Source organism: Tasmannia lanceolata, unplaced genomic scaffold (assembly GCF_043159265.1).
Source record: "Tasmannia lanceolata isolate RefF3 unplaced genomic scaffold, GAP_Taslan_0.1 ptg000015l, whole genome shotgun sequence".
In the NCBI taxonomy this organism is placed as follows: Eukaryota; Viridiplantae; Streptophyta; class Magnoliopsida; order Canellales; family Winteraceae; genus Tasmannia; species Tasmannia lanceolata.
The window spans coordinates 32067501-32082555 of record NW_027518692.1 but is presented as its reverse complement, the minus strand read 5'-3'; the positions used below and the strand labels follow the sequence as shown (position 1 = coordinate 32082555).

The 15055-nt window shown below is 39.5% G+C and overlaps 2 protein-coding genes across 2 annotated transcripts in view; one reads left to right on the top strand and one right to left on the bottom strand.

The window, feature by feature from the left end:
- Positions 1-11607: 11607 nt before the first annotated feature.
- On the top strand, positions 11608-13564 carry LOC143846186 (uncharacterized). Its single transcript, XM_077354605.1, has 2 exons — positions 11608-11752; positions 12818-13564. The coding sequence occupies exons 1-2, from the start codon at positions 11738-11740 to the stop codon at positions 13247-13249; spliced, it is 447 nt and encodes a 148-aa protein (XP_077210720.1). The 5' UTR covers positions 11608-11737; the 3' UTR covers positions 13250-13564.
- Positions 13565-14978: 1414 nt separating this feature from the next.
- NHX3 (Na+/H+ (sodium hydrogen) exchanger 3) overlaps positions 14979-15055 on the bottom strand; it is an 11269-nt gene continuing 11192 nt past the window's right edge. Inside the window, exon 14 of the mRNA XM_077355320.1 lies at positions 14979-15055. This exon is cut by the window's right edge and continues 542 nt beyond it. The gene's annotated coding sequence lies outside the window, so the exon portion shown is untranslated.

The following is a 15055-nucleotide window of genomic DNA, read 5'->3' as shown; positions in this document are numbered from 1 at the left end:
GGTTTCGGTCCCCACCGAAATCTGAAATTTTGGATTTCTGCCGAAATTTAAAACCATAGTTTTGATGGGGTGGGCCCATGTTTTTAACACCCTTGAAAAGCACGGGCCAAGATTGATAGTACATATAGAAATGATATTCCCAGACCCTTGATTCAAAACATAGTATTGTGCATAACATGTATTTTGGTCTTTCTACATGTTGAATGTTTACTTTTTACTGTTGGTATTTTGGTCACAAATACATGGCATCACCGTATTTGCATAATTCACTCAAATGTGATGACTCTATTAGTAAATTGTCGAACTAAAAGTCTCTTTCTGCAAATAAAGCAAAATAGAAGGTTTCTTTTTGCAAAAATCCCAAGTTCTTCTAATGTTCGTAGGGGTGTAAACGAGCCGAGCCGAGCTTGGCAGGGCTCGGCTCGGCTCGGGATCGAACCAGGCTCGGGCTCGGCTCGATCAGGCTCGCGAGCCTTACCGAACTCGGGTTATATTATGTTCACACCCCTCATCTTCCCTGGACAGCTCTACTAGTGTAATTTGACTACTTTTTTTACACTATGGGGGGTGGTCCTAGTAACAAATGGGGTTCCAAAAATGAAGTGACATATTTTGCCCCCCACCCCTCCCCCCCTTTCACTCCCTGGACAACCCTTTTAATGTATAAATTAATATATAATATATATATTTAAATATATTAAATTATTAACGAGCCGAGCCTGGCCTAAATTAGGCTCGGCTCGTTAAGCTTAATGAGCCTGGTGAACCGGCTCGGCTCAGCTCGTTAAGAATTCGAGCCGAGCTCGAGCGAGCCTCCGAGCCCGAGCCAAAATTGACACCCTTAAATGTCCGAAGCGGAGGCTATGGAGTCAACTGTTAATGACACGTGTCAGTAACTGATTGCATACCACGTGCAAAACCACGACATCTGGCGGGGATTAAGGCCTTGTTGCGAGCTGCCCGAAAGTTCTTCACAGGTTAACAACGACCTTAGATGTGAACGGTTAATTATTTCTTTTCAAATTACCCCTATGTGGCTTTGAAATTGCGAAATTACCCCTTTCAGACTGCTAACTGCACCACAATTATTTGAAGACTAGTGGATAAAAAAACATATTATCTATTGATATTCGCACCACCATGTTATGACAATTGCACTAGCTCACTTTGTCCTTTATTACTTAATCAGCTGTCAAACGTTAATTTTCAATTCCCAAAAAGCTTTTATAAGCCAATTAAAATACAGAAGACAATGTGTGTTAGTGCAATTATCATAAGCTAAAGTTATGAAACCAACAATGGTACCCCTTGCTTTTTACAATAACACTTCTCACCTTATTAAACACTTTTTTATTACCCTTTGCTAGTTCAAATTCAGATCTAGCAACCGGCAAAAAAAAAAAAAAAAAAGTATTAAATTACGAGAAAAAAGGAGTGCATATATCACCTTTGAATTTAAAAAGAGAGAGAGGGAGGGAGAGACATGTAGTGCTACAATCTTCTCGTGGTTGGTAAGGATTGTTCTTAAAACAAATGTGACAACAAGGCTAAGACATTTTGTTGGTCAACAGAGTGGGACCCATTTCATGTTACAATCAACGTGCCTCTCTCTTTCGACTAGCCAGTTCATATTAGTGTAGTCGCCTACACTGAATTTGGGTGTAAATAATCGCTAAAATGTTGTGAACTTTATGTGGGATTTGTTGAATATCCAAGGCACACAAGCTGAAAACTATTCAAATCTATTACTCGTATAGATTTTTCACATGAAGGCATTCCTGGCCCCACCTCCCACAACTGTATAAAATTGGCATACACTGAAAACTCGGTGTAAATGATTCATATCTATTGCTTTGATGAGTGTCCGCGTAAGAACGTTTTGCTCTCCAGCTGTCTGGGAAAAGACCCGTCTCAATATTCTCATGTACAGCAAAAGTGAGAAAACATAAGTTTTCTTCTGAATTTACAGCTCTTATATGGAAGCTCACCCTGTACACAATGTATGGTCGTGGCCCAACCATCACCATATATTAACAAAAAAAGATAAAAGGACCCACCGTTTGGATGATCTGAACCACTCATTTGTTGCTCTGTCTTATATTTTGGTCCCCACTGTACATTACAAGCAAGGCGGCCCCACATAGTTTATCTGATCATGCCTTGATGGGTGGGGGTTCCATATACACAAGATATGGTGTATCGTAAAATATACTATCTTCTGATGTCATTGCTTCCTGTTTTGACGCGGTATTCTAGTGTCTTAATAAATACGAGGGACAATTTCAGCGGACCATGTCTTCTCATTCCTCTTTATAATAATCTTAAACGATTCAAGTCGTCATATATTGACTATTTTAACAAAGGAAAGGAAGGTCATCCCTATAAATAAGTCATAACCAAGGTTTAAAATTTCGGTTTCGGTACTAGTTTCGGACCTTGATATTTCGAAATTTCGGTCGAAATCTGGTACAAAAATCGAAATTAATATTTTATTCAATATTAAATTTCGGCCGAAATTACCAAAATTTCGGTAATTTCGGTCGAAATTTGGGTGAAATATTAAATTAATTTAAAAAATAAAAACAGATTTTTTGGGTCAAATTTCGAAAAAACCGAAATTTCGGCCGAAATAAATGACCATTTCGGTTTTGGGTGGTTTCGGGTCATTTCCCCTTTAAATCATGGAAACAAAAATAATTTCCTAGGGTTTTTTTATTTTTTTTTTGCAAGAAATGCTTTTTTCAGTTGAGAAACAAGGACTAAATTGATCGATTTGTGGGTACAGATCTTGAATCAACAAATCAATCGAAGCCATCTGATGTGATAGATTAGTCATATTTCTATTAATTGCTCATCTGCTTGGATTGGATTTTTAATCTAAGATGGGACCCACTGAGTCGTTGGATCTTAACTCGTTGGGCCTCTGTCAAATTAATAGAGTTTCACCCATTAGATGTAAATTATTAGCCATTTCTCTTTAAACTGCTCATTTGGATGGGTCATTGATTATAGACGGATCGATGTGGTTCCTCCATCGGATATTTTGGATGGTAGGTGTGTCGGATCCATGATGGGTCCTACCAGATGAGGGGCTCAAAATTGGTGTAGACTATCAATATTGACACTCCTATGCCTGATTTGTTTTGGATTTTGAGAATCAATTTGGATTCCCAAAACTGATTATTGGGTGCAAAATTAAATGCGATTTTAAGTCCAACAATCAGTTTTGGACTCAGAATAGATTTTCAAAATCCAAAATGAACAGGGCACATGGGTCTCGAGTAGCACATGGCAACTTGGCAAGCGACCAAAAAAAGGGGTACTATTATTTAGGGCCCATGCTAAGCATGGGTGTAAAGTAGCGGCGCCCGCTCCATAACAAAATGAGGTGTAAAGTGGTGTGGCCCCATGCTCCGCATGGTAATAAAATATTGGGCCCCACCATATGCATGGGTTTGGGTGTAGATTGTAGGCCCATCAACTCAAGTATAAAATGGTGGCCCCACCCACGGTTAGCTTGGGTCTAAATGGTGGGTCCCACACCATAAAAACATGAGGCTCGATGCCTCAAATTCTTCGTTTTAAGACCTGTTAAATCCTCTTTTTGGTAGGGCTGCAACTCGAACCGGGTTTTATCCGACCCGACCCGAAACTAGCCTGGGTTGGGTTCAGGTTTCATGGGCTTCGGGTCGAGCCAGGTTGAGCATTCAAAAGCCCGCATGAATCTCGGGTCGAGCCGGGCTTGAAGGGGCCCGACCCGACCCGACCCGAGTTACATAAGTTATAGTACGTACATTTTTTTTCTATTGTTAGTTAAAAGTTAAAAGTGAAAACCCACGCACCCACTGTTATTGTATGTGAGTGTAATTTCTGCTTCTATGAGTTGAGTTGATTCAAGTGTTTGATTCAGCATTGTTTGATTGCAATTACAACATTGTTTGATTACAGCATTGTTTGATTCAAGTATAATGTGAGTGTAATTACATCATTGTTTGATTCAAGTGTAATGTGAGTGTAATTTCTACTTCTATGAGTTGAGTTGCCTTGCCAAACAAGAATTTTTCTTAAAAAATTGCGTCAACGTGAAAAAACCCGACCCGTCCCTAGATTTATCATGGGTAGGGCCGGATTTGGGAATCGTGGGTTTTCCGAAAAAAAACCCGACCTGCCCGCCCGAGTTGCAGCCCTACTTTTTGGGTCATACAATTAAAACTTATTTATTTGAAAGAAAAGGATTGACAATGGAATGAAACATTGTTTACATGTATAAATATGTATTTAGTCAGATAGAGTTGGGGCCACGTTGCTGTCCCAAAGTTGGCGCCTACTAAAGTGTACGCGTTAGAGAGGGCAAATGTTGAATGGCACTATTGAAAGAGACATTTTAGTAGGTTGTTTATGGTTGAAGACAGAGGGATCCTCGTGGGCTGAAAATGACATTAGGCATCATACCTTCCTCAATTTGTCCTACATGTAAAGGACTAAAATCAAATCAAATAAAACAAACTGATACAGCTATTTTGTGCAAACATAGCAAAGTATGGAATGAGCGAAAAAATTGGAAGAAAATAATATGTGTTTAACATGATCCTGATTAAGAAAAAGGGATTTGCGCCATCTCAGAAGGCATTTCGTGGACCGACTGTTGCATGAAGCCTCCTCAGATGATTTAAATAAATGAGACAAAATCTAAGCCCATGTGGCTGCTTTATTAAAATAGAGCGGCTTTGGTTAGGATTCAACGACAAAGGTGATCATTGTCTATAATGACGTTGAAACGACATATTGTGTGTGTTAAGATGTGTGGATCTAACCGTTGGATTGCATGGTGGCAGATTAGTTAGTTGGTTTAGATTAGGATGATTAGATAAGGGAAGATGATTAGATTAGGGAAGTTGGTTTAGATTAGGATGATCTTCATCTCTTGTTCTTATCTTTATCTCTTTTCTTATGTTTATCTTTATACGTAATTGCTTATTTAAGCAATCTCTATTATTAATGAAAATATAAGAGATTAGCATAAATTTTACATGGTATCAAAGCATCCCAATCCTACCCGACTCAGCACATCGCACGGAGTTTCGTTCTTGGGCGGACGGCTACATCAGCTGTCCGCCGGCCAGGTCTCCGTCAATCCCCATCACAATACCATTGCAACTCTAAGTCCTTTCACCTACCTCTCTCTTAGACCCACGCACAAACAGGTTGTGGGCGTGTGGTTTGGTTTGAAATTAGCATGTCATCCTCGTCAAATACGATTCAACTCCCTATGTGGCCCACAAACCGAGAGCAATTATCAAGCCTTGGCATGTTGTGGTTTGGTTCACGAAGAGTCAGGCCTTGTTTGATATCAACACCCAGTCCATTTGCCTTAGCTTATACAAAATAGGTGGACCGTAAATTTGATATCAGCACCTTTCTCTATTTTCTGCACACCCTCGTTCATTATATCTTCTCGGATTTTCTCTTGGCTTTGGATCCCTTATCCATATTAATAGTTTAATACATCCCATTTGCTTTTACCCCAAATTTGATATCAACACACCTTATTCATTTGTCTTTTATTCGATACTCTAATGTCCAACTTTTGATGTTTGCAGCCCTCTTTGTGTACACACTGTTCAATCCTTTTTAATAAGTTTCATCTGATCTTTGATGTTTGCCATTAATTGATGTCCTTATTAAGCCGCTAGTTATTGCTTTTTTTTTTTTTTTTTTTTTCTATATCTTCAATTTCTTCAAAATCTTCCTTTTCTCTACTATTTCAGTTGAGGTGCTTCAGTTCATTAAGGTATATGCCTTGGACCTTTGGGGTGTGTGCCTGAAATAGTAGCTACTCTACTCAATTGAGGTACTTCAGTCCATTGAGGTAATATGCCTCGGACCTATGGAGTGTGTGCCTGAGAGAGTCTTCAACTTCTTTGTGGATGGTTCCCAAAAGTCGATCCATCTCTTTGCCCATTGTGGCATTGGTCCATTGTGACCCGTTTTATGTTGACTCGCCCATCGAGGCTTTGAGTCACATCTAGCCCATTGTGGCTTCCTTTCGGCAACCGGTATTAACGTACATTTGGCAAGAAGCATCAATCAATGTTAATAGACCTTCATCAACTTGATGTGTGTTACACTAGAAGATTTGGCAGTATGCGGCTATGTGTGTTGGGGACATTTCATTGTAATCAATTTGAGAATTTTTTATTGTAAGCAAACGTATATTGATTTTCAATCTATATACGTTTGAGGGGGAGTGTTAAGATATGTGGATCTAACCGTTGGATTGCATGGTGGCAGATTAGGTAGTTGGTTTAGATTAGGATGATTAGATAAAGGAAGATGATTAGATTAGAGAAGTTAGTTTAGATTAGGATGATCTTCATCTCTTGTTCTTATCTTTATCTCTTTTGTTATGTTTATCTTTATTGTTAAGATATGTGGATCTAACCGTTGGATTGCATGGTGGCAGATTAGGTAGTTGGTTTAGATTAGGATGATTAGATTAGGGAAGTTCGTTTAGATTAGGATGATCTTCATCTCTTGTTCTTAACTTTATCTCTTTTCTTATGTTTATCTTTATCTGTAATTGCTTATTTAAGCAATCTCTATTATTAATGAAAATATCAGAGATTAGCATAAATTTTACAGTGTGGTAAGTGGGTGAATCAATTAATTTAGGTAGTGTTTTCATCATAAACATCCGATCTCAACTTATATCCATCTATATTGTTCAATGCAGTCTGGTCCTGAGAAGAAGAGATATTTACCCATGCAACATGAGCTATAAGAGGAGGCAGGTCTTTGGAGAGGATTACGAGACCAAACAGTGGTGGAGCTGGTCCCGAAGGTCCATTGGCACAGGAATAGATAGTAGCATGCCTTCCCAGCCAGTCAGTTCGGACAACTTTGCCGATAAATTTAATAAAGAAACTCAAATGTCTTACCATCCCTATGCCAGAGGGCAGCAGAGGGTATTTGAGTCATTGCGGGTACAAGAAGCCACCCCGGGTATGCCAGAAAAAGCACCAGTCGGCCGCAGTTGTGGAGACTATGGAGAAGGTGGCAACTTGTATTATGCATATGGCAACGGTGATAGATAAAATGTTTGGCTCTGAGAACCTTGGGGAGCTTCGCAACGCAATACAAGGGCTTGTCGGCTTTAGCTAGGATGGAAGCTGGGGATGGTGCAGGACCTAAGCGAACATTGACACATGCCTGCATCTTCCTAATGTACGATGAAGAGGAAAGCAGTGCGGATATCATGAAAGATGACCAAATTCATCCACTAGGCTTTCATTCGTGATATTTAGACTGTACTAATTACAACTTTTTCCCTTTTTGTTTGAACCCAACTATGATGGCCAGTGGCTGTCCTGTTGACATTTGCTACTTTAGACTAGATAGCTTGGTTTTAGTTTTATTTAGAACTGTTTAATGTGATAGTTTTTTCCAACATATTATGCATGTATTGCTTGTATGCTAGTAACATATCATCTATCGATATCAGGGGCTCAGGGCAGCAATTACTATACTTGGTCAGAGTGTCACGTACAATTTAACGAATACAACGAACCATTTACTGTGCATACAGCACTAGGGAGGAGCTGCAAGGGCATTCCACCACTTCGATACGTCAAAACATGAATAAGAAACGGGTAGTTCCAATGCGTGCCGATGTGTTTGATGACCATGCACCAAGGTCATTGCTACCAATGATTGGTGGCATTCTCATCTTATTTTATTTATTTATTTTACTTTTGTAGTTGAGATTATTGTTGCAACTTCCTTTTTTATGAATTTTAGGTGCATATAATGCATGGGCTCAGGGGTGGAGCTACATGGAGCAAAAGGGGGCAGCTGCCCCTGTTGAGTTGGGCCAAACTCCTTCATAGCCCCGACTCAATTGGCCCAGCCCCCTTTAAAATTTGAAGCCTGCCCCCCCTTATGTATAAATCCCGGCTCCGCCACTGCATGGGCTTAACATTAGATGTTTAACTGGTCATATTTGGTACTTATATCTAGTTTAGAAATGATTTCCCAGCTTTCCAACAACTTTCCAATCAACAGAACATCCAATTTGACTTTCTAGCAACTTTCTAGTCAACAGAACACCCACCTTACAGGCTTTTCATTTCTTTCCTTTCTCATTTGCCTCGTCACTTTCCTTTCCTTTCCCACAACCGTATAGCAACCGAACACACAATTATAGAAAGATAGATAGATGATAGAAGTTGAAGGCGAGACATGCTGGTGGTATTCCCCACTCCCCAGCATCAATGCAATTGGTATTGTAAACTTATCCTGACGAAACTAAGGCTGGCAATTAATTCCGCAAAAGCCAGGATCTGCCCTGCCCTACGCGAGGTTGGGATTCCCAGATGAGGTGGGGATTTTTTTTTTCCCTGTAGTATACAGCGCAGGGACAGGGACAGGGACTGGGATTTGATTTTCCCCATGGGATGGGGACGGGATTCCCCGCCATCCCCGAAGCGGGGACATGGAATTTCCCTTGAGGTGGAGACAAGGATGGTGAATGCAACACCCCGCCCGAGGCGAAACTGCTCATGCTCTCTACATGTATGAATAAAATCAGCAAGGGCAATTTGGTCCTTAGATTTTAGATCCCTTCCGTGAACACTACTCACTGCATTCATACGTGGAACCCATGTGGACGGAACGATCTGCCAACACAACACCACTTAATCGTCCATCTGTCATGACACGCGTCAGGTTCTTATTCGCTTGAGTGGATAGATAATATATAGTAGGTAGTGGGCCCCATTTCTGGGTTGGCACCGCCCCTAATCCTACAAATAGCCTTTTTTCCGCTTTTACTGTTCCCGTTTTTGCTCTCGCCCAGGTAAGTCAAAGACTAGAGAAACGGAACGGTGTTCTAGCAACGTACGATATTTTCGACGCCGTTATCGAGCTTCCCTTTCGAGTGATCCTAGATAATACAAATCCAAGTGTTTCGAGGGCTGTGGCTGAAATGACGAAAATACTTAAAGGATGAATGCTAAACTGAATGGCGCCCTTGTGAAAATAGGTTGAGAGGTCACCCCCATAGGTTGAAAGGGCGCGCCCCCCTTTCATCCTATTTTTGCAAGAGCACCCCTCAGTTTAGCTTTCCACTATTTAAAAACTAACTTTTGGAATTTAAATTAGAGGAATCATAAATAGAAGGCGGCACTTTCGAAGACTCATCTCCAAGGGCACCCCATTAGATCCACATCACCGGGACAAATTTTCAATGTCAATGAAAAATGCAAAATGATAAATGATCTTAATGATCAACCTCGGGTCCGATCTAACATAAGTGTGATCAAAACATCGTTATAATCATACGTTTCATTTGGTGGTCCCACTACGGAGATGATGTTTTGGGAAATTATGTTGTTTTAATTACCTAAATTTTCAGATACAATTAATAGAGGAATGATAGATGCAAGGGCCCTCTTTATGCAAGGGCTGGAGAAGGGTCCTTTAATAGATCCACGTCATTTTTACAGTCGGTTGAGAAATTGAATTCGATGTGGATCTATTCGAGGGCCCTTCTTTAGCCCTTGCATAAAGAGGGCCCTTGCGTCTATCATTCCTCCAATTAATAACATATAAGTGATAATTTATGAAGAAAAATGAGCAAAGGTTAACACTTGAGTTCTATATTCGAATGGCAGTGACTTCCATGCGATATCATCTACTCAGTGGGGGACCAACAAAAGAACGATTCAGATCATGTTGACACTATATGGGTGGGCCCAAATCAAGCTTACTTAAATTATAAAAGAAAATTCTATATGCACACGCCCATGTCATGATTGTCTCAAAAAAACCCTCTTAATATTTCCATGGATAACAAAATAAGGATATGTCTGTTATTTTACGAAACAGATAAGGGTATTACTGTCATAAGATAATGGTCACTATGTTAGAAGAGCTCCCAATAGCTCTCAAACATGTATGTGAGCAGTGCAGGGTAGAAGGGCAAGGGTACTTTCGTCATTCTGAAGCGTTGGCCTATTTGAAGAGGGTATTTATGTCTTTTCAGTTAAAGATCGAGCCTGAATTCTCGAAAGGGAGATGGTAAATTAATTCGCACCTCCTGTAGGATGATTCGCACCTCTCTTAAGGTGAAATATGGCAGACTTCAACGCTTTTTAACGTACAACAGTGGTACGAATCATCCTACAGAGGGTGCGAATTTATCATCTCCCTGTTTCATTTTTGACGACAATAAGATTTAAGGTAACTCAGTTAACGTGGCAGCACGGTCCATCACGTGATAGGGCTCTGATTTGGATCCAACGTGGCAAATCGGACTGGCAAAATGGGCCCCCCATGACGAGAGTCCAACGTCTCCAGCATATCCATGTGGGACCCATCGAACTTTATCGACGAGACGTGGAAATCGAAGTTAAATCCGAGAATAGATTGCCACGTCAGCACTTTCTATTGGTTCCAGGACGTAATAAATGATCGGCATTGGTGGCTGTGGGACCCATCTCCGCACCGACCTACGGTTGACGTTTGTTTATTTACGTCTATGTCTTGTTGTCTAAAAGAAGAGAAATTACAAAAAGGGTAAATAAAAGAGTATTCCAGAAATGCACTCAAATCTGCCTTAAATAACGGAAATACCACTGAATTTCTTACAAATGTGGAGCCCACTTTAGATTTTATATTTTCTAAAGGTGAAAACTACAGAAGAACGTACCAAATTGTTTGGGCAATGAATTATGCAGATGGGTCCATCATTTGGGGATCCAATTTTACATCCTCACCGTCCAATTGGTAGATTTTTCATCATCGATTGGGATTAGATTTTCCAACTATGTAGGAGATTTTTTAGGGCATGCAGGTCCCACCAATAGTGTAAGGTGTATAATTAGAGGTGCAGATCGGGTTCATTTGGTTAAGCTGCTACCTGTTTAATTTTTACATTATTTCACCCATTGGGTGTTCCAGAAATCAATGATCTCAATCGATTGATCAAGATCAAGATCAAGATCAAATCAAATTCATTTTTCAGTAGGTTTAACCTTTAACCCAAGTTATGTGCTTAAGCTTTGCTTCTAATAAGTGTGACGCCTTTAATTATAGGTATATGATTTCGGCTTCATTTTGCTTAGCTTATACTTATTTAAATGTTATATCATTTCATCCATTGGGTGTTCTAGAAATCGAGTATATATATAATTCATTTTTCAGTAAAAGTTCCGCTCGACCCGACCCAAATTATGCCCCTAATCAACAATCTTAAGGTCATTAGATTTAAACCAGGCAACAACCTATTAAGGGTATTCTGGTCATTTCACCAAGGGTTAATTTTAAAGATCTCAATAGAAATTTTCAACACATTCACGTTTAGTTATAATTGCTGGTTACCTATAAGCCATACTGCACAAAACACAGTCACACATATTTCTAAGAGGTGATGGGTAATCTGAGAACCACCCCCCCACCAAGCCAAAGTAGAGCAATAAACAACCCAATCTAATTCATTCTTTAGCATTTTGGGCAACATGCTTGATGTCAGTGACATGAGATGTCACATTGCCAGATTCTTTTCAGTGCCCCCACTACTCTCTCAACTCCCTTTTCTTAACTCTAATTAAGCCCCCTAAACCTTCTATATATACCCCTCATCTCTCATCACAAACTCTCATTCTCCTTTGCTTCATTCATTCAGCCCACTACAAAGTTCATCTACACTTCCTCTCTTTCTATCTTTTTTTTCATTCCAATGGCCACTGTTGAGGTAAACCCATGTCAAATTAGCTTGATTTCTAGTGATTTGTGTTTGACTATGAATCAAATTGATCACCCTCTCCTCCTTAAGCCTTGCATATTTGGCAGATCAATCCACATTTCTAGGTTTTTAAGTGTAATCGTCCGATTCGATTAATACTAAATGGTAGATATCGGATTCCCAGGTCGGGTACTCGATGATATAGTTTGGTTTATATCGGGTGTCGGATTCCCGGAATTTGATTGGGTACCTTGTTATATTTCAAGTATTGACTGGGCACAATCGATCAGTACTAATATAACAAGATCCGATGGGATTATGTTACCATATAAGATCATGGTTTATGGTAATCAATAGGGATTTGCTAGGCAATTTTGCGGAAAGCCATTTCGCCTTACATTTGCATAGGAGAACAGGCACCTCAGATGAATTAAATGACTGGAAAAAAGTCTGCTGGAAAGTGAGCCTGTGTAGCTGTTCCCTCGTGCAAAAGTCAACCAAAATCAGCTGCCAAATGGCTTTCCACGAAATTGCCTAGCAAATCCCTAGTTAATAATCTTCTTGTTATTTGTTTGAGAGTGTTAGCTTTTCCATTAATCTACACGTTTTCCTAGTTTCTATTTGATTGAATTAGCCACTATGAGTCACAATTGATCTTGGAATATTAATTGAGTTAATTACCTAGGAAAACTTTGTTATATACATTAAGGGCATGTTTTGCTACCATGAATTTTTTTTTCATGCTGAATCGGGGTCTCCAAGTGGAGATGAAGGTAGTGGCTAAAAATCATGAAACAAACAAAATACAAGAAACTATTGTTTCGGTAGAAGTGGCTAAAATTTCGGAAACAAACAACTCTCCTCAAAATCTGATCGACTGTTTATTTTTTGCCACTCCTTGTCACCAGAGACACTAGTTTCCGGTATTTTGTTTGTTTCCTGATTTTTAGCCACTTCACCCTCATCTCCACCTGGAGACACCGATTTATCATGAAAAACAATTCAAGGCAGCCAAACATGCCCTAAGTTGTGATATTTTTTCGTGCATTAAGAATCAATCATGGGGTATTGTAGGTTCATTCAGCAACAACAGCATTGCCCGAGATGACCCCGACAGAAGAAGTGAATGAGGCCCAAAAGACGCAGACGGTAGAGGAGGAAGTAGAGGCACCCGCAGCAGAGACCAAAACCGAAGACCCAAAGGAATTGACCGCCGACATTGCGACCACCGAGGAACACCTCGCTGCAACCAAAGTTGAAGCTCCTGTTGAGACTGAGACTAAGGATGTGGTGGAAGAGGCAAAACCAGAGATAGAACAAGTAGTAGAAAACACTGAAGAAGTGAAAGAAGAGGTGACACTGGAGCACTCTGTTGAGGTTAAGGCGGAATGTGATTCCAGCGCAGCGCCGGAGGCAATTCCGGTGGAGGAGACAACTGTTGAAGAAGATAAACCAGCTGAAGAAGAAGTTAGCAAGGAAGAGCCAATTGAGAAGGTTGAAGAATAAAGGTTGTGAAGGTTGTGTATGGTTTGTGGTTGTAAGGTTTGGGTTAGGGGAGTGTCTCTTAAGGTTGCATTTGTAGTTGTTGTGTTTAAACTTAATCAGTTAGTAAGGATTTGAAATGGAGAAGGGTTTTTTGAAGCTAGAAATAGGGTTAAACTACTTGGGCTGACCAAAGTCATTATTCCAATTGGCACAAAATAATTAATTGGATGGGGTGAACAGAGAGGCAATCTCCTTTGCTTTCTTTGAATTGGGAGGTGTCTGTATTGTGAGTGTGTTGGTTCAGAGGGATTAATAATAAGATTGATTAATTTGTTATTCCTAGTGATGAATGGTAATAAATTAGGTTAATCTCTCTCTCTCTCTCTCTCTCTCTCTCTCTCTCTCTCTCATTTTATTTATTAATTCTCCACTAGCTAGTGACAGTCACATGGGATGAACAAAGCTGTTACCTCATGATTTTTTTTAATTATTATTATATTATTCTTATGAGAGAAGCGATCGTGCGCTCAACCTCATTTAGCGCTCGAGGGAATGATGGAATTTTATATGAAGGGCCCATTTGGATACCTCATATCTTGTATTTGGCTTTGGAAGGAATGATGGAATGCTTTGGAAGGAATGATGGAATTTTATATTAAGGGCTCATTTGGATACCTCATATTTTGCATCTGCCTTTGGAATTGAGTTCTGAATACAAAATGAATAGATCCACCAGCTCATTTTGAGGGAAACAGAGGGGGAAGGGGGTACTTCCTACTGGAGGGGTGAGGTTGATGAGCAAAAAGGGTGAAGGAAACTGCCAGATCTTTAGATTTCCAATTACTTATTTCCACAGCATATTTGTAAATCTGATTTTTTTCACTGTCAGTCGCCGATTTGAAAATCCAACTCCTCTTGCTTACTTCAAGCGAATCATATTCTACTAATTTTATTTACAAATGGGTAGAAATCTCTCTCCTCTGCGAATCATTTTTTACAAAATGAATCAATCAAATAAGTGCTAATCCAAGGATTATCTAATTTTTAAAATTTGTATGTATTTCATAAATTCTTTAGGAAACAACTCATCTACCAGTTTGATGACTTGGCTCGATATTTTATCAAGTTGAAACTACTAAACTATGTTTTGGGTTAACTCGTTGAGCTTTAGTATAATGAACCTACCACAGAAGGCGTGACTATGGTAAAAATGGTAGAAATACAATGCATGAAAGCAATTTTACAGCAAAGCATGATAAACAAATAAAAGAAAGAATACTATGATTGAATATTAGAGAAACATTACATAACCTTCTTATAAATACAATTCATTATATTAGAAGCAAAAGGGTGTGAGCGGAAAAGCGCTAGTAAAGAGATTAAGGTGATTTTTCTAACTATGAAGTTCATTTATTTATCTTTGTTCTTTTAATCCTCTTATTTTCTGTTAGGCAAAATTCTCAACTTGAAAGTTAACTATTATCACAAAATTTCTTCCAGGATTAAATTCAATAATATTCACTGTGATCAATTAAAGATTAAAGTGTGATAAAGTAGGAGAGGAAACAAAAGTAGGAAAAGGAAAATTTTGCACAAGAGATTGCAGATCAAAGTATTTCTTCCATCCTATGGAATCCATCCCCCAAAGGCCCCTTTTGATTTGGGACTTGAAACCATCTTTGCCCTTTCATTAGATAGCAGACTTTTCAGCTGTGAAAGACCCACTAGCCTTTTCTTATAGTACATGCTATAGACCAGACAACAAGCACTCCCCTCATCTTATTTCATGACTCTAAAGCATTGAACAAGGGGTACAACATCTCAATC